Source organism: Peromyscus leucopus, chromosome 19 (genome assembly GCF_004664715.2).
Source record: "Peromyscus leucopus breed LL Stock chromosome 19, UCI_PerLeu_2.1, whole genome shotgun sequence".
Classification (NCBI taxonomy): domain Eukaryota; kingdom Metazoa; phylum Chordata; class Mammalia; order Rodentia; family Cricetidae; genus Peromyscus; species Peromyscus leucopus.
The window spans coordinates 63,754,257-63,773,715 of NC_051079.1; the positions used below are offsets into that span (position 1 = coordinate 63,754,257).

The following is a 19,459-nucleotide window of genomic DNA, read 5'->3' on the forward strand; positions in this document are numbered from 1 at the left end:
CAGGTACCCCAAAGGCCAGAAGAGGCCAGAAGATCTTCAGAGCTGGAGGTACAGGCAGTTGTGAATGGCCAGACCTGGTGCTGGAACAGAACACTGGATCCTCTGCAAGAGGAGTATGTACTCTTAGCTACTGAGCTGTCTGTACAGTCCTGATCACTATTATTATTTTTTTTTGCTCTTTGATACTGAGTGATGTTGAGCATTTCCTCCCACATTTGAAGAGTATTTGTGTTTGTTTTCCTACGTCTCTGTGTTAAATCCACATTAAAGCAAAATCTGAGGTTCTATCTTTACAGCATGTCTGATTTTTATGTATGTGAGTTCACGTGGATTCATGCTTTTCCACTGGCTTCTCCCTGTTCGTACACTGTCCTCCCTGGTGGCTTCTCTATGACCGTCTAGTATTCCTGTTCCTATTTAAGCATCTGTTTCAAAATCATCTTGGCTTGTCTTAAATGTTTATTTTTCTATATGAACTTTAGAAAGGGCTTATCTAATTTCAATAGAAATCCTGGTTGATTTCTTTATTAGGATCATATTGCACTTAAGGAGTGATTTAGGGTGAACTGTCAACTTCTATCCAAGAACATGATGTATCTTTCTATTAACTAAACAGATCTTTTCAAAGCACTCCAGTCATGTTTGGAACTTTCTTGCTGTGGACCCTGCACATTTCTTCTGACCATTTTCCTAGGCACTGTTTCTGGTTTGGGTGCTGAGTGAGTGGAGTTGTCTCTGCATTTGCGCCTGCCTGACATTAGCATAGGAAAGTACCCAGTCACATCTGCAAGGAACGGTTTGCCAGCTCGTCTCCAACTTTGTCACCTTGTATTTCTTCTTCAACACTTCTGATTTTGAGATATCACAGGGAAGCAGCGGCCCTAGGTAAAAGGAAATGCTGCACCCATTCTAACTCACAGGTGGATTGGATCAGGCAGGTTTCTTTGGGTGGGATGGGCTGGGGAAAGTTCCATGCCTGCAGAATATTTTCACCGTGATTTATGACTGTCTGAGGATCAAAATTCTCAAAGAAAATGGTTGGCAGTGGTGGGAATGAGGTAGGAGTGTGTACATAGTGTGTGTGTGTGTGGGGGGTGGCTTCTGTATGATGGAAGCTCTCTAGATTCCAGTCCCTGCTGTGGAATGTCAGTCAGAGAGAAGACCAACATCAGGCATTCAACTAAGCACCAACCTTGATGTAGACTGTCATGCATCTCCATGCCCATGACCAAGTAGACCTGTCTAGACAGCCACATGTGACTAGTCAGCTCTTGTATCCCTGACTGCGGGCTCTGCCTACCCGGCTTCCTTATTGTCTCCTATTGGTCTGTAACGTTTTGCTATGGGTTAGTCTTCTCTGCTGTCTGTGCAGCAGTTGGATATTTTATAGAGCATCTCACATAATGGAATTGGTCAGTGACTGGAGACAGTAGAGTATCCAGCTTTAGAAAGGGTTCCTAGCACCAAATAGGCCTCAGTGAGCAAGGGTAGAAATTACAGCCCAGGGAAGACTAGGCCTGAATATAAATAGGAAGAGGAAATACTTGGACTTCTTGGGGCAATAAAAGTTCTATATAATAATATTACACATAACTGTGCAATTAAGCCTGGAAATTGCAAGCTTCCAGTGTGTTCTTTCCCAGCCAAATGCTAGGCGGTTCTCGTGGTAGAGGGCATTTACTTAGAAGAAAAATGCAAGTTTGGAGCAAATCTGAGGTTTCACTTCCTTTGGAAAACACAGGCCGGGTTGGACCTTCTGACCATCCAGCTTCGCCTCTCATTTGGGCCTCGTCTCCAAACTGAGATGACAGTAGTGGGGGGCAGGCGTGTTTTTCAAGAGATGAGGTGTAGCCACGGCATCTCACACCTGCGGCAGGCTGGGGCCGTGATTCTGCCCTCTTTCCTCCCCCAGCTGTTGCCACCCAAGGGGCACTCCCTGACCAGATCCTGCATGAAGTCTAGGGCAAAGGAAGGGCAGGGAAGGCTGTGAGTAATGGGAACAGCTGCCTGGGCGGGAAGACTCGACTCCATGCTTGGCTGCCCTTCCCTCCCCTGGCCTGCCTGCCGCCCATCCCTTCCTCAAATGCAGAGCAGTGCCAGCCACATCCCTCCTCTCCAGAACCTTCTGTGGCCTCTTTGATAGAGTCCAGATGTTTGGAGGATGCCCTCGTCCCCCAGCCTCACTTTCCTACCCTGACTCCCACTGCGGTAGCCTGTTGCTGTCCAAATACTTCTGCCTAGACCTGTATGTTCCTGAACTCACCCACTGTCCGCATACAACACTCCAGGGTACCTGCTCTTCCTATCTGCATGTGCCGTGCTTGCTCTGCCCCAGTGCCTCGCCTTGCTTATGCTTTCCCCCTTCTGGAATGTTCTGCTCCCCTGTCCCAAGCCCTGGCTACCTGAGGGCTTCATGCCTCTGATGTGGTTCCCTGCCAGAGCCCCCTACCCTCTGCCTAAAGCCCAGCATGAAGAGGCAGCCAGGCCATCTGCATAGGAAATGGAGAGCCTATCTTCAAGTCCCAGCTTATCTTCAGTGCCTCATTTGAATAAAGATGGCCCTAGTGACAGTAACTATCTTAAAGAGGTTTTGATAAGGATGAGATAAAGATGAGATCCCAAGTATACGACCAGCATCAAGCTAGTATGTGATATCTCCTGGTCCTCGGCTGGAGTCAATGTAAGTGGGAGGAGCCTCGGAACAAAGCCCTATTTCCCAGAATCCTGCCCTGCCACACACACCTGCATTCCCCGTGGGGTTGGGATGCTGTTGTCCCTGTCTGTGCCCCTGTCCCATACAGTTGGGCTTGTTCACAACAGCCCACTGAAAGAAGCAGCTTCCCTGGTTCTTCGGCCACTCTTGGCCGCTACGAAGAGGAGAGAAGACGAACCCAGAGTGCACTTCCTCACCCTTCCTCCAAGCAGAGGAGGGAATATAGGTAGTCTTTATATCACTAGCCCAGCCCCAGAGATGGTGTGGTCGAACATCAACTGCCCGCCTTGACTGTGTGCTTGCACTCATCTGAATGTCCCGTATGTGTTCACACTTACAGTTCCGTGTGACCTGCCTGAGTTCCGGAAAAACCTAGGGTGAGGGAAAGGGTAACGTCTATCAGGAAACCCACATTCAGGCACAGAAACACCCACCACCACCACCACCACCACCACCAATCACCCCACATCTAAAACTGAGCTGGTCATGACTTTGGAATAAAAGGATCCATCTTGTAAACGTGGTGGGTTATCTGGAGGGTACCACAGGATCACCCAGTGAATGGGCAACCTGGACCTGACCACCTACTAGATTAACAAAGAAGCTGGAGCCCAAGAGGCACTTGCCTGGTCCAAAGCCACAGCCTTAATCTGATGCAGAGCAGATCTGGGATTATTAACTGTGGTTCCTCCCCAAAAAGGGATCGGGCCCTTCTCTGCTAAGGGCACAGCTGGACTTGCAACCTCGCCTCCTCCTGCCCTCTGACTTCCTCTGCTCTGGCTGTGACATGCTTGTCACACTCTCCCTTCTGGCCAGTGTAAAGTCCCCTGCCCTCCACACGGGGAGCCATGACGCAAGGCTGGAGGGGGCAGACAGGAGAGGTCCAGGCGGCTGGACAGCTGGCTACACCGCCTTCTAGGACAGACAGAAATGTATCCTGGGGTGGGTCAGTATCACACAACCAGGATGACTTGGGACTGTTTATAGATATGGGTGATTTGTTTCATTATCTACATTTTCTGTAACTTAATAAGGCTTAAGAAGCCTCCCAGGGAGCCTTCTGGCTCAGGAACTCACCCAAAATAAGCAGGAGGGGTGGATTCTTTATTCTGGATGTAAAGAAATCTGTGTGCAATTTTCCTCAGAGAAAACAAGTCGCCCCTCCACCCTACCCCACCCTGTAATCAGTAAAGGTTGAATAAATCATTTAAAAAGCTCAGTTTGAAGGGGCGCCACTTAGTATGCCAAGGCAAGGCAGGTGCGGAGGCGGGACAGGTGGTGGTGATGGTGGGGTGTGGATAGAAGGGAGGTACAGGTGGACCCAGTGGACAGAGCCTGGGCATCCGGGATCCCTGTGGTTCAGTTAGTTTTGTGACCTTACATGAGTGTGGCTCTCCTCGGTCACTCTCGACTCTGTCTCCGTCTCTACCCCTTTTCTCTTGGAGGCAGGATTGCACACTGGCTTGGATGCTCAGTGCAGTGTAAACTGGCCTGGAACCTCAGATCCTTTCACCTCTACACCTCCCAAGTGCAAGGATTACAGGAACTGACATGTCTTATCAGAAAATAATCCTCTATCCAAAGAGGTCCCAGGAAAATCCACAAGAAGCGTGGATAGCCGCAGCTCTCTTGTGTGAATCTTGACAATCCTTAACTTTGGGGTTAACAGAGAACAGGACACAAGGATCGAGTGCCTGTCACGGGAGGTAAGCCTAAGGTCTTCATGTGAAATCTGCATATGGTTGGGATGGGAACCCAGAAGTACCTGGTTCCCATAGTATAGCCCTGGGCATGGCAAGGGGAAAAGGGGTGTGCCGCGTGCAGCGGGGAGGGCTTATAAGGAAATGTGGATGGCTTTGTCTTTGCAGCGGAAGAAACCTCTGAGCCCACTGCAGAGAACCCCTAAGGGGATGCACGGGCCCAGCTGAGCTGGGGGCTGCTGGCTCTAGGCATGTCCTGGCAAGGTGGTAGAGCAGGTGTGGCTGGCTTCACTCAGCGTGGGCACTCTGCCCAGGGTGCCTGCAGCAGGTGGGGCACAGGATAGAAGTTGAAGTAACCCTGCCCAGCCTCCCAGCCCACATGTCTGGCCCCAGCCTCTGGGGCACTGGAGGCTCAGGGGCATTCTGGGGCTAAGGGGTGTAGCCGCCCTGTTTAGGGAATCTCCCAAAGACAGGGTGAGGCGCACCCAGGACAGATGGCCCGAGCCAGGATTCTCCACCCTCCTTCCCACCTAGCCTCCCCACTACTTCAGTGCCTGAAGACCACGGAGAGCAAAGACCCACTCCGAGGATACATGTGTCACTGTCCAAACTCATTCCTCGGTCTACAGAGGAAACTTACGTTCCCCCTGCCCCTGCAGAGCACCCACCGCCACCTCCACTACAGCCACTAATCCCACCAGGTGGCTGTCGTGCTCCAGGCCCGGGCATGGAGGAGCTAGGGGCTGGAGACAGGGTGGGTAGAGGAAGCCTGCTGGCTGGGCCACCTGCCAGGGGATTTGGCAGCAGGAAACATGATCCTGAGCCCCAGGTTTGCTGAGCTGAGCAGCAGGCAGGGAGGTGCCTGAACTGCAGGTCACAGCAGCAGAATGGACCCCCAAAGTCACGCCACCAAGGCAGCCACGGAGGACAAGAAAGCAGCGGCACGCCGCTGTTTTCTAGCTGTGTGGCTCTCAAATCCCATCGAATGGGGAATCACAATCCAATAGAAAATATGACTGGAATCAATCAAAAAAATAGCCACTTGGGAGTGGCAGACAAGGCTGTGTTCAGATGTCAGGTGTCTCAAGGCAGAGTGTTGGGGTTGTCCTACCTCCGTTAATGGCACCCTTTGTTTCCTAACTATCTCCTTTGTTTCTCAATCTTTTAATTTATTAACTTTAATATAGTGGCTTTATTCTTTGAGAATTTTACGCATGTGTGACAATTCATTTTTATCATATTCCCTCCATTCCTTCTCCTAACTCTTTCTGGATCACTTCCTAGCTCCCATCCCCTCCCAACTTTGTGTCCCTCCCCACTTTTTTTAAAAATAACCCACTAAGTCCAATGTGTGCTGCCCATAAAATCATGGATGCGGGGCTATCCATTAGAGCGTGGTCAACCTACCAGGGGCCACACCCTTAAAGAGAGCTGACTCTCCTCTTCCCATAGCCATCACCTGTCAGAGCTCCTCGGTTAGAGGTGGGGGCTCCTGAGCCTCTCCCCACCCAGTGCTGAGCTGATCTCTTCACACAGCATCTACTCCACCATGGTTTGGTGGTGTCCTAGGAATGAGGCAGCCACAGAAGAAACAGAGTCTGTCCTACGAATCATCTTGGGATCAAGAGGCCTTGAAAACAACTCAATGTCCCTGCTGCCCTAGGCCAGCTTGTTCTTTTGCACCACACAGTGGGATCTGTACACTCAGTCTCCTATTTCCACGATTAGCGAACCAATGGTAGCAGTGGGTGCCCTGTGCTCCTTTCCGGGAATCCCAGCAAGGGTCCTTCTGTTAGCTATTGCAGTCTAACGGGAGCCATTCAGGCTTATGCATTAAAGCACCCCACTTCTGGTTCTCTCTTGCCCTGTGCTCCTAAGCCTCGGCTCCCCTGTGTGCCTGCCTTATTTTAATCATCTATAAAATGGGCACGTTTGTCCAAGCCCTGCCTGCCTTGTTGGATTAGGAGTCCCTGAGACAAGAAATAGGTTATGATGCCTAGTGCATGCTAGAGATGATATGGGAACCCATAGAGGCTGTTCCCAGATGATCTTGTAGGGAGATACCTTAAGAGCATAGGCCTCCACAAAGCTATGAAGGTATGTTGGCTCCTGGTCTGGTCCCATCTGGCCAAGACCCGTTTGGGGTATTTGTCCTTTCTGGATTCCACTGGGCAGACGCTGGCAGAAGACAGGCAATGAATGCTCCAGAAGGCAGGTGTGCCTCCCTGGGTCCACACGGCCATGCTGGATGAGACACAGCCCCTGTATGTAGGAGGAAACCACTCCAGGAGGAGCATTGAAGTCCCAGAGCCTATCTGCCGTGGAGCCATGAAATGAATCAGACCAGGCCAACTCAGAGCAGAGTGAGCTCCTCTAAGCACAAGCCGGCTGTGAACCTCAGGATCAAGGTTAAACACGATTTTCTAGAAACCCAAAACCTTCCAGATTCAAATGAAGTAGGTTACTGTGGGGTCCCATAAAATCCCCTCTATCCCCCACTGCTTAGATAAGGCCTGGCTCCTGGAAAGATTTCTGATCAAGCACCCACGGGGTCCCACGCCTTTCTGTCCACACCTCTCAGTTTCACAGGGCTCTGAGCCCCCTACCCCCACTGTTAGTCACCTACAAGTGTGGGCCTCAGCCGTCCAAGGCACATCCCTCAGGTCAAACCCTTGAGCAAGAGAGAGCCACCCTTCAGAGAGAAGAGTTCAGATTTCGCTGTCTCCAAACTAGACCCGGTAGGCAGAAGCATGACAGAGGCCAGAGGCATGTACTTGCAACACGACTGGGTTCAAATCCTGCTGGCACTTGCCCCCTGTGTGGCCTCGGGCTCCTCTCTCATCCTCTGTATAGCTGCTCCTTTACCTGCGCATTGTGAACGATGCTAAGAACACACACCTTCAGCCGTTCTGCAGTTGAGGAAGGATGAGAGGTGGTGATGACTCAGGTCTGACAGACACGTGATAAATGGTAGCTGTGGTGTGACTGTCTGTGCTGGCCACCAGGGGTGCCTTTGGCCTCTTGGAAGGGAGACTAAGAAGCACAGCTCTCGCTCTCTCTGAGAGAGTAAATACTCACTTGGTAGTTGATTGCCTTTTACTTGGGCCCACCTGAATTATAGAACCATTATGGCAGAGACGAAGGGTCTGCTAAATTAGGCCCGGTGATCATAGCTAATTACCTAGAATGGTAATCCAGAGCTCCCCCCCTGCCCCCCCCCCCGGTCCCCCTGCACGCTCTCTCCTGTGCCCTTTATTCCTAATCTACTTTGCATTTCCTTCCCACTGGAGGCTTCCAGTCCTTGCTTTGCATGCACGTGCGCTTGCTTTCCCTTTGTGTTACTCTTGGCTTTGGTCTTCACCCTGGCTTGGATGAGGGGAATGGAGGGAAGGGATGGAAAGCTAAGGTGGGAAAGTAGGGGAAGGGCGTGGCGTCTGCTCTGGGACACTGCTGTCACAAGGCCTGAGCACTTCAGGGTCACCAGGTGAAGCTCCCAGAAGTTTCTTCCCCAAGAGACAGTGAAACAGCCACAGGAGGGCCTCTGTCTGCTTCCTGAACACAACGCTCCCCTCCCTGTCCTCACCCTGAGGTTAGTCTTCGGTCTAGAAAAACACCCCTGAGCTACCATGATTCCATCCCTTCCTCCAGGATTGGAACAGAGATCAGGAACCAGCACACAGAGAGAAGTGGCCGAGGGAACAGCAGCCTTCATGTCGAGGTCACCAGCCTGTTGACCCCTTCCCAAGCTTTTCCTGGTCACATCTGTTATCAGATCACTCATGGCCATCCCGTGATGCAATGAGAAGTGGAGAGGCCTTCTCCAGCCACCTAACCATAGTTTCATCTTCATGAGTCCAGATCCCAAAGGAGACATGGCTCGGCCATCAGGGGGCCGCTTCCTGTAGCAGCTGGGGGCTTAGACCTGCTCACCACACTGTGTGACGCAGCAGCATGTCTGGTCACAGGCTCTGGCTGCTCTAAGAAAGCAGAGGAGGGTGTTCTCCCTGAGAACTGATGAATTTGTATGACCAACCAATCTTGGACAGTCTTCAAACAGACGAGACAGAATTTAATAACACTGTATGAGAAAGTGATCAATCTCCAATTATTGTGAGAGATATGCCTATGCATTTTATCACGTATTTACCTATTATACACAATTTTAATATGAATATAGAACGTTTTGTAGGGCCATAAATGTAACTCAGTGGTAGGGCACTTACTTGCCCAGCATGTCCCAGGCTCTGGTTCAGTTCTTAATACAGCCACAAAACAAAACAAAAAGGGGGGGCAGGGAATTGAACAATAATTAATGCCTAAACCAGACAGTGTGAGTATTTTCAAGTACACATGAAACATTTGCAAGACTGTCTGTGCTCTGGAATGGAATGAACCTGAGAAGCATTCCTGAGCATTAGCAAGTTCAATAGTTAAGTCCTTAAGAAACAAGGGACTGGAGCTCTCTGTGAGTGCTCATTCCATCAACCCTGGCTTTCACTTAGAGGAAAGGCCGCCCATCCTTCTGAGGCTCGGGACCCAATTACTCCGAGGGTGGCTTTGTGGGAATTAGAGCATGTCAGTTCCTCACTAAATTCACTCTTGTGTGGACTTCTCGACACTGACACATACAATTGTCATCTACCAGAAAGCATCAGAATACAAGTCCCAGGCCTGTAATAGAACAAGCAGTGGCCCTTGATCAGTTATCCTCTTCCATGTAGCAAACAGCCCTGAAATGGTGCGGCCACGGCGGGGGTGAACGTGGATCGTCTAGCATGACTCTGGTGCTGTCTCTCCTGAGGCTGTGTGCAGTCCAACTGTCACCTGGGCGGCCATCGTCGAAGGTCTGACAGGGGACTGGAAGGACCACTCTCAAGTCGGCTCACTCACACAGCTGCCAGGTAGCTCTGGTTGGTCCCAGGAAGCCTCAGTCCCTTGCCACATAGCAAGGTGTTGTTTGAGCATCCTCCCAACATGGCCGCCTTCCTAGAGTGACCCAAGAGAGCAAGGCTGAAACAGCAATATCTTTCACGACCTCCGTCAGAGGTCAGTGATCAGCCAGACCTGCCCAAATCCTCTTGACATACTAGGGTACCATGAAAAACCTCCACAGCAGTAATTCCAGCACGGATAAGAACAGCCCTTACCACAGATTCTTACTACAGACATACGTGCCAGCAGTGTGTGTGGCGAGCATTTAATGCCTCCACCTGCTCTGGTGTAGCAGAGATGCCCTGGCATGCTTAAACAAGGAACAGTACAGAGACAGCTAAATTAAATGACACAATCAGCAAGATGCTGAAGATCAGAAACTAGAGAGGCCCCGTGCCTGATGTGAGGGGTGGAGATGGGGGTCCCATGCATGGGACACTGGAGTGCACGACTGTACCTCGGACGTTTATGACGTTGCGTGTTCTGCCAGGAGCAGATCGTGAGCAAATGCTTGGGGGACAGAAGTGGGAGCCATGCCTGGAGAGTGGAGGTGCAGCGGGCTCTTTGGAGCACAGTGGAGGGGCGTGTGTGTGGTGGCGACCTGTCCTTCCACAGCTGTGTCCAGAAGGCGAACCAACTGTGGTCCAATTGATTGAGTGTTCGCCTAGCATGCATGCAGCCCTGAATTCAACCCCCAGCACCCCGTAAAACTGGGCATAATAGAACGTGCCTGAGATCCCAGTACATGGGATGTGGAAGCTGGAGAATTCAAAGCCAGTGTGGGTTACAGAAGACTCTGTTTAAAAAAAAAAAAAAAAACGGGGGGAGGGTCTTTGAAAGCCTGGTGAAGCCTCATCTCCCATCCCTTCCCTCTGTGCATCTTTCCCTGGCAGAGCTTTGCCAAAACTACCTGGAAGGAGCCACTGGAAACCCCTGGCAGGCTGCCTGGAGAGCTAGCAGGGGTCTTTCCAGGGATCAGTGAGAAGCCCCTCCCCTAGACTGTGAGACAGGCAGAGGTTCTGAAGGGCCCATGTTCCTGAAGCTGTTCCAGACTGCCCACCCTCCCTAGAAGGCAGCACCACTCACCCCTGCCACGCCCGGGGATTTCCTCCATTTCAGATATCCCTCCGGTCTCTGAATGTGACAGCAGAGACACTGTCCATGCTTGGTTACCTTTGCTGAGTGCGTGGTTAAAATAGATCCAGGGAAGCTACGCTGCGGCTGCCGATCTTAGCACCTCTCATCTGTGTGACTGTCTCCGCATGCTCAGTACTCCTCATGAGTGACACAGGAGTCGCGATGACACTCGGAGGAAGGATGGTGGGCCTGAGTTCTCATCTGAGAAACCCGTTGTTAAGCTCTGGCCGATGTTCCTGCCTCATCCAACCAGTGTGCTCACGGTCCTGTGTATCTGAAGCAGGGAGCTGGGACTCGGGGACAGGTGTCCTCGGTTCCCCTTGCTCATGCACAGGTCACACCTCCACGTGGTCAAAAGGCTGTTACCTTCAGCACGGCCTTGAGTCTCCACTTTATAATCCACGCCTCAGAGGCCTGCCCTGCAGGTTCCGTTCAAACTGCCCACAACCCACCCTCCTTCAGCAGGGTGGCCTTGAAAGACATGTCTGGTATGATTCAGCCACGTAGACTATCCTGGATTGTTTTCTATCACTTGCTTCTTTTTTTAATTAAATTTCTCTTTTGCGATAGTTTCACATATGTTTGTAAGAGATAATACAGCACCCTTTATATGGCTTCCCTTCATGGTACACTTCCATGGTATTAATCCAATATACTGATGCTGCTGTGGACAGGACACAGAACACTTCCAGCACACGAGGTCCACCCCACCCCACCCCCCAGTGCTCCTTCACAGCCACACTCCCTCCCCTTCCACACCAGAACCCCCCTGACCCATTCTCCGCTTCTGTGGGGCGCCAGTTTCAAGGGTGCTGTATAGGAAGCCTGTGCTTGGGGATTGGCTCTCTTCACTCATTATGGCTCCCTGGAGACCCATCCAAGCTGCTGAGTGTATCGGGGTATCAGAGCGCTCCTTTTCATTGCCGAGTGGGGCTCCGAGGAGCTGATGCTCTATAGCATGTTCAGCCACCCACCTAATGAGGGATATCTGTGTGGGCTCCAGTTCAGGGTGATTACCAGGCACTCTCAGTTTTCACTTCTCTGGGGTAAATGTGCCACTGCCGGATCGGGTGGTCATTGGGTAGCTAGCACTTTAAAAATGCTCAGCAGTGCTTTTGCAGAGAGGGCGGACCTTTCCGCCTTCCCCAGCAATGTGTGAGCAATCCATCCCCCCTGCCCCAGCCTTATCCGGTGTTGGAGTTGTCGCTATTTTTCATTTTAGCCTGGAGACTTGAGTTTGATCCCTGGAACCACATAAAAGTAGAAAGGGAGACAACATAATTGTCCTCTGACCTCCACATAAACTCCGTGGCATGAACATCTATGCATACAAACACAATAATAATAATAATAAATTTGAAGTTATATTTAATATGCTTGCCCTTCTGCCAAAGCCTGCCTTGGACATTCTCAGAGCACCTACATTAGCCTACAAGCTAAGCCAAGGCATTGGCACAAATCAACTTTATAATAAAAATACCAACCATCTCATAGCTTGTTGAATTGCCGTACAGAAAGAGGATAAACAGAATGGCTGTAAAGTGTCCTTTACACCACCATAAAGTCAAAAGTCCTATATCAGATCATCGTAAGTCAGGGACCATCCATATTGTCAAGAAGCCTCAGCCACTGTCTTTTGCAAGCTTTAAAGAGCTGTGAGCTTAACCGACCAGACATGAGAAAGTCATCGACAGAGTGCTTGCATCTGTGTTGACTTTAAATACCTGCTTCCAAGGGAAACAGCTTACATATACATATATGGGATGCTAGGGAAAGAATTGCTGAACTGCACGTGAAAGAAACTCTGTCGGGCACAGTGAAGCCAGAAGCAAGCTCAGGAGACAAACCATATGCCACCATGCCCCTGTTCGCTCACTGAAAATGGGCCACAAAGTTGAGCGGAGGCTTCCTGGTAGCGTATGTAAAATATGAGAATGCTTCACCACCTGGGGACTCGTGAGCCTCTCCCAGAAGAAGCACGAAGCAGTTCCCACAGGAGAGCAGGATGCAGAGGTTTTCACCCCTGGGTTTCATGATGCCCATCATCCCGGCATTCCCCGCGTCCATATTAACAAAGCAGAATTCTGTGAATCAAGCCCACAGAGGTCTCTGTAGCGTTTCCTAAGCAGCTGATGCACACTGCCTGCTAAGATGCTAACTCCACGAGTCTTAAGGTGCAGAAACCCCAGCCTGAGCTGGGTTGTGACCTACAGGTAAGGCTTGGTCCTCAACCTGCTGTGCTCACTAACTGGTCTCCCTTTCTGTGTGTCCCTGCAGGGCTCTGGCTGAGAACATGGCCAATGACATTGATGAGCTTATCGGCATCCCTTTCCCCAACCACAGCAGCGAGGTGCTGTGCAGCCTCAATGAGCAGCGGCATGCAGGGCTGCTGTGCGACGTGCTGCTGGTGGTTCAGGAGCAGGAGTACCGAACGCACCGCTCAGTGCTGGCTGCCTGCAGCAAGTATTTCAAGAAGCTCTTCACAGCCGGGAGCCTGGCCAGCCAGCCCTATGTCTATGAGATTGACTTTGTCCAGCCTGAGGCTCTGGCCGCCATCCTGGAGTTTGCCTACACCTCCACACTCACCATCACCGCCTCCAACGTCAAGCACATCCTCAATGCTGCCAGGATGCTGGAGATCCAGTGCATCGTGAATGTGTGCCTGGAGATCATGGAGCCTGGCAGCAACGGTGGTGAGGAGGACGACAAGGAGGAGGATGACGACGATGAAGATGACGATGAGGAGGAGGATGAAGAGGAGGAAGAAGAAGAGGAAGAGGAGGAGGATGACACAGAGGACTTTGCCGACCAGGAGAACTTGCCTGACCCCCAGGACATCAACTGCCCCCAAAGCCCCTCCGAGACAGACCATCTCACAGAGAAGGCCTACTCAGACACACCCAGGGACTTCCCCGACTCCTTCCAGCCCGGCAGCCCTGGCCATCTGGGAGTGATCCGGGACTTCTCCATTGAATCTCTGCTGAGGGAGAACTTGTACCCCAAAGCCAACATCCCTGACAGAAAACCCTCCTTATCTCCGTTTGCCCCAGAATTCTTCCCGCACCTCTGGCCAGGGGACTTTGGTGCCTTTGCCCAGCTGCCTGATCAGCCCATGGACGGTGGGCCACTGGATCTAGTCATCAAGAACCGCAAAATCAAGGAGGAGGAGAAGGAGGAGCTAGCCCCACCCCCGCCCCCTCCCTTCCCTAGTGACTTCTTCAAGGACATGTTTCCCGACCTGCCTGGCGGCCCACTGGGCCCCATCAAGGCAGAGAATGACTATGGTGCCTATCTCAACTTCCTGAGTGCCACCCACCTGGGGAGCCTCTTCCCACCCTGGCCGCTGGTGGAGGAGCGCAAGCTGAAGCCCAAGGCCTCCCAGCAGTGCCCCATCTGCCACAAGGTCATCATGGGGGCTGGGAAGCTGCCTCGGCACATGAGGACCCACACCGGGGAGAAGCCGTACATGTGCAGCATCTGCGAGGTCCGCTTTACCAGGTGCGAGGCTGATGGAGGAAGTAGGCAGGCAGCAGGGGGCGGGGCCAGAGGCCGCGGGGGCGGGGCGCGCGCGGGGTGGGGGGTGGGGTGAGAGTAGAGAGGCATGTGGAGGTCCGGGCATGGAGAGAGAGCACACACTGAGTTCACTGCTAAGCATCGCCTGGTGCAATGATTTCAACCCCCTAAGAGGTTGAAACCTCAAATGCAGTGTTAGGGTGAAGCCTGAGACATAAAAACAGGGCAGAGTAGGGCTGTGCTGGGGAGAACTGAGGAGCCAGGCAGGTCCCGTGGAGAGGAGGCCCTCCCTGCGCTCCATAGGCTGAGTAGCAAACCTAGTTAAGCAGTTTCTGTGTGCTCCGGGGCCAGTGTTTCCCAGACACTGCTCATGGCTAGCTGGCTGCTCCTCCGTGCAGCTGGACAATCACGAAGATGGGCCTGGAATCCCAGACCTCCCACAACAATAAAGTCGATGAATAGGACACTGCAGGAGCCCCCATAGACCCTTTCGAGTCCCCTGACAGGATGGGCATCTCTCTTATCACATTCTCCTCCTTATTTCTCCACATTGCCAGAAGGGTAACTTGAGATCTGAAATCATCACACCTGCCATCTTTCAGAAGCACCAGCATTCCATTTAGCAAATGTGTGCTGTGGACCATTTGGGGCCATGGCTTTTGTAGTCAAACCAATAGGTGGGGGGGATATGGGGTCACAACTATCCTCTGCTAGGTTTCAAAGGCTGCTTTGTTTTGTTTTGTTTTTTGTTTTGTTAAAATCTGGCCTGTTGCTGCCGTCAGTGTCCCTGGTGTAAGGCAGATCTCCTCAGCTGGGTTCCACAGTGGAAGAGTTCTGATGAGAGGCCTTCACATCATTTCGGTGTGTCTGATGTGGACACAGCCCATTGGGACCTGTCTTACAGCCATGGCTTATTGAACGAGGTCCTTTCCCTCTGTCGCTGTGGACTTCAAAGAACTTGCCTTCACAGACCCATTTATTCTAGTAGTGTTTCTTGGGATTTTATTCCTTTGAGTTTTCATAGTAAGCCTAAGGTTTTGGCCTTCGTAGATGGAGTGGATTTTTGAGTCATTGCCCACGTCAGCCTAGTGGATTTTCCAGGAGAAAGCAAGGTGAACCTATAAAGTGGCAAGGGCTGCTGTCACGGGTGGCAGGACACTCTATCTGAAATAGCTGAGGAAGGACTTGAGAATGTGTTCTGGTGACCTTGGCATTGCTGAAATGGCCCAGCAGGCCACCTGGTAACTGCTTTGAAGGACAACACCGAGGGTTTCCAAGCTACTTCTGGGGTGGAAACCACAAACAGCATCTGTCCTGGGTTCTTCCAGGGGGCTTGGAGGGGGGATCTCACCCTGGTTGTATGCCCTTCCTCTTGGCAGATGGCTCCAGCAGCCCTGAAATGCTGATGTCAGGGCAGTGTGTTCCTGTTATCTCGCAGGGCAGCTGGAATCCAAATTCCCAGGTTCATCTCCGCCTGGCTGTCCCGGCACACTGAAATCCTGTTGAGTTACGCTGTCCCTACGCCCCTCTTCTCCCGAATTCATTTGACTCCACGGAGCCAGCCAGCCTAAAACACCTGGGCAAGGCTTAGCTAAAGCGTGGAACGATAGAGAAATAAGCCAGAGCTCATGTAAAGCTAAGTTCAAGTGTGATTCACCCAGCTTCAGCCGGGTCTCTGTTCCTGCCTGAGAGTCCAGCCCCCAGGGGAAGATGTCGAAGACACAGACCAAATGGGGAGGGCAGCCGGATCCCAGCCCAGCCATGTTCTTCTGCCCTAACCTCCTGTGCCTGGCCCTGGGCAGAGTGGCCAAAGGAACAGCAACCCTCCCTTCAGGGGACTCAGGGGACCCACACTGAGCTACTAGGAGCCCAAGTCCCCTTCTTCCTCCCTCTCCGGCCCTCCCTCTGATTTCTCACAAGACAGCCTTCTCAGTGGTCTGTGCAGGTCTAGGCCAGTCTACAGGCCCTGCCTTTCCTAGGCAAAATGTTAAACTTGTTTGGTCCCTGCAAACAGATTTTCAGCCCTCTGGACACTAGAGCAATCTCCAGGGGAGATTCCTGGGTTCGGGCAACAATGCTGTTTTGTATAGAAGAATGAAATTCCAGAATGTTCCCTCCCAACAAATTCCTGAAGGCCACTTTGTGTGGCCTCTGTGTATGCAGTCCCCCCCTACCCCTGCAGGTCAGCTCAGCCCTAGAGAGTTTCTGGTTATCAGGCTCCAACCCTGCCCGTCCCACGGCCACTCCCCCTCCTTTGCGAGATGACAGCCATCTGGGATCTGGGCCTGTCTGTAGCGACTACATTCCAGCCCCCATCTCACCTCCCCTCTCTTGGTTCCCACTCCCCTGACCCTTCTGAACCAGATCAGACGGGCTTTGGGGGCTGCTCTCCAAGGTCAGGGGCAGGGACTGCAGAGGAGATGTTGCTGGAATCCAGACTCCCATCAGGGACTTTTTCTCACCGTGGACTGAGACTGTTTCGCTGATCACTCCCCCATCACATTCTTCAGAGCCACTGGCCCTTTTACTTGGCCCTCCCCAGGGCTACCCTGAAAGAATCCTTTCCTGCCCAGCCAAAAGCCATCCATCCAGAGCCGCGGCCGCGACCTGCCAGGTTGAGGTTTTCCTGCAATCCTCTCTGCAGCCAGTTCCCTTACAGCCCTTCCATGAGGACAGCCTTTGGGGCTGAGCTCCCTGGCCACCTTCCCCTCCTCCCCACGTGGAGGCTCTTCTGCAGCGTGGTTGCCTCCAGACCTGGAATTCCCAGAGTTCCTTGCAAGCTAAGCCATGCCTTTGTACTGAAAGCCAATCAGGCTGAGAGGCTCTGGGCTGGGGCCTTCCTCCCCACAGCTAAGCTCACCTCAGCCGTCCCATGGATGTAAGAAGGGCCTGCCCTTCTCCATCATAATAGGCTCTGTTGTCTAGATGCCACTTTCTAGAATGCCTGCACTTCATGAGAACATCTTTCCCTTTGACTTCTGTAGCATTGACCAAGGTAGAGTTCTCCAAGCAAAACCCCTGCCACCCCCAAGTCCTCCTACCTGCTGCCTTCATTCTGTGGGTCTCTAAGAGGAGGGACTTCCCACACCCTGCTATGACCTAGTCCTCGCGATCGCTCAGTTTCATTGTCCCACCCTTGGTTACCAGAGTCTGGAGGCTAAAGGGAAGAATTGCGGAGTCTGGAGAGGGGACACCTCAGATGAAACAGAGGAAAGATAAGGAGAGTTTCTGCTGATTTGGTGGGTGTCGCCTGACCTCACCCTGCAGCTAACCTCTGAGCAATTTGTTCCCTCTCCCAGAGGCTGGGGCCCAGGCCCTGGGCTCCAAGGAGGCCTCAAGTCCCCTCCTTTCCCTTCCCAGCTCTTGGTCATAGGCCATGAGGTCCTGTCTGTGCCTCTCCCAGCCCTTGGCCAGGAACTTCTAGAGAGTAGGGCTATCCTGTGTTCCTCTCGTGTCCCTCAGGCTACCCATAGCTCCTCGTTCAAATGCTTTAACATGGCAGCCAGCAGGAGTCAGAGACAAGAGATCCCATGGAAGACAAGGGACAAGCCATCCAGGCAAAGATCAGGTAGCACTGGCTCCCCAAGAACTATGGTACCGCCGGTTTCTGCAGAATCTCTCACCAGTAGTCCCAACTATGTCCAGCTTCTGAGTCAGCTGAATGCTGATGCCCTTCTCCCAGGCATCAGCAAGGCCTGGCCTGGGCTTTCTCTGCTTTCTTTTTAGTGAAACCCTCTCAACAGTTCTGAGGACCTTGATAAGTTCACAAAATGTCATCAGCATGGTGACAGGGAGAGTCACATCAGACCATCAAGCCACAAGAAGTCTAGGTGGACAGTGGCAAGAGACTGACTGGGCATCTCCCAGAGGATGGGGCCCAGGCCCTTGACTTTTACTAGGACAAGCTCATAAGGCCCCAGCAGTCTTCCTTACTGTGAGCCTCCCTTTGGGCTGGAAGGCGATGATGGTGCTCTGGGCTGGGTCTCCAATGCAGGGAAACGGAACAAGGTAACAGGAAAGGAGAGGAGAGCCAGAGAGGGCGGCCACTGTTCTCATTGGGGCTGCCCTCGTCGGAGTTAGACTGGGAAGCTCTTGGTGACAAAATGGCACAGCAGGTAAAGGCACTTGCCACCAAAGCCAAGCCTGAAGGATTGAGTTTGATCCTCAGAACCCACATGACAGAAAGAGAACACTGGATCCCAAAAGGGTGTCCTCCGGCCTCCACATGCACACAGTAGCACAGGAATGATCACCCAGGCGTGTACACATTTGTGTGCATACATGTACACACACACACACACACACACACACACACACACACACACACACACACTGTAATAAAAAAAATTGAGGAGTTGTTAACCAGCATTCCATGTCACTGGTCAGTCCACAAAGGAATGATCACCACCAGCTCCTCAGCTTGCAGTAGACCATAGCACTTTGAAAAGAGCCTCCAGTAGTCAAAGGTCATCAGGAAGCCTAGGGTTGAACCAGCCTCTGCCTCTGCCCAGCTGTGTGCCCTCACCCAGTCTCCTGCCATCTCCAGGCCATGGTTCCCAAGGTGTCACTTGAGGTCATCAAGCAGGTGCTCCCTAAGCCCGCTTCCAGTTCCCAGATTCCATTCACAGCAGAGAGGAGGGAGCTGGGAGCCTTTCCTGTATGTCTCTGCCCTCAGTGCCTGGAGGGATTGATCCTTCCTGGGTTCCGGAGAGACCAGGGGGGATAGATGGCCCACTGTGAGCATACCACCATGTTGATGATTGGCATGGAGGCTGTCCCTTATCGTGTGTCCCTTCCCTCACGCACCAGGACTTCTGTGTCCTTGCACATGAGTTTTCTGACTCCTGTGTCCCACAGCCCCTGGCATCGTGAGACAGTTCTGGGTGCACCCATGGACGGAGGTCCTTGACAGGAAACAGCACATCCAGGCCACCGCTAAACAGGTGTCCTCCCTTGCCAGCAAATGCAGGGCCTAGCAGGACCACAGACATGGCAATGACAGTCTAGGTCCCCCACAGTGGGAGACATGCAAACAGATCTGCAAACAGACCACCAACCAGCAGGAAGAGCAGCTGACTCTTGTCTGGTTCGGGGCTTGGGTTTGGGTTTGTCCTTTTTTCCCTTAGTGCTGAGAATTGAACCCAGGACCTTGACATATTAGACCTTGCCTTCTGTGGACACTCCATCTTTGTCCCTCGGGTGACCTGCCTTGAAAAGGAGTGTCTCAGGTCTTGAGAATGGCCCTCAATGCTTGCTCGGGAGAGGTCCACTAGCCAGGTACGCCCTGTGCCCCCTGCATGCTGAACACTCAGCCGCCTAGGTTGCAGATGCACTGGGCATGTGCTGCTGGTGGCTGGGAAGTCACAGCAGGTAACTGTGCATGTCAGGGTTGCCGGAGACTGTAGAAGGGACAAAAGTCTGATGTGAAGAAACTCGGAGCACCACACCTCTTTCTCCTCTGCCT

General features: G+C 52.3%; 1 protein-coding gene across 3 annotated transcripts in view; it reads left to right on the forward strand.

Annotated features, from left to right (window-relative positions):
* Nucleotides 1-19,459, forward strand: part of Zbtb7c (zinc finger and BTB domain containing 7C) — a 336,245-nt gene that overhangs the window by 312,884 nt on the left and 3,902 nt on the right. For all 3 annotated transcript variants that reach the window (XM_028871953.2, XM_028871954.2, XM_028871955.2), the window contains one exon: nucleotides 12,760-13,980. In XM_028871953.2, coding sequence (XP_028727786.1) covers nucleotides 12,776-13,980 — 1,205 coding nt within the window. In that variant the 5' untranslated portion in view covers nucleotides 12,760-12,775. The remainder of the gene's footprint in view (nucleotides 1-12,759; nucleotides 13,981-19,459) is intronic.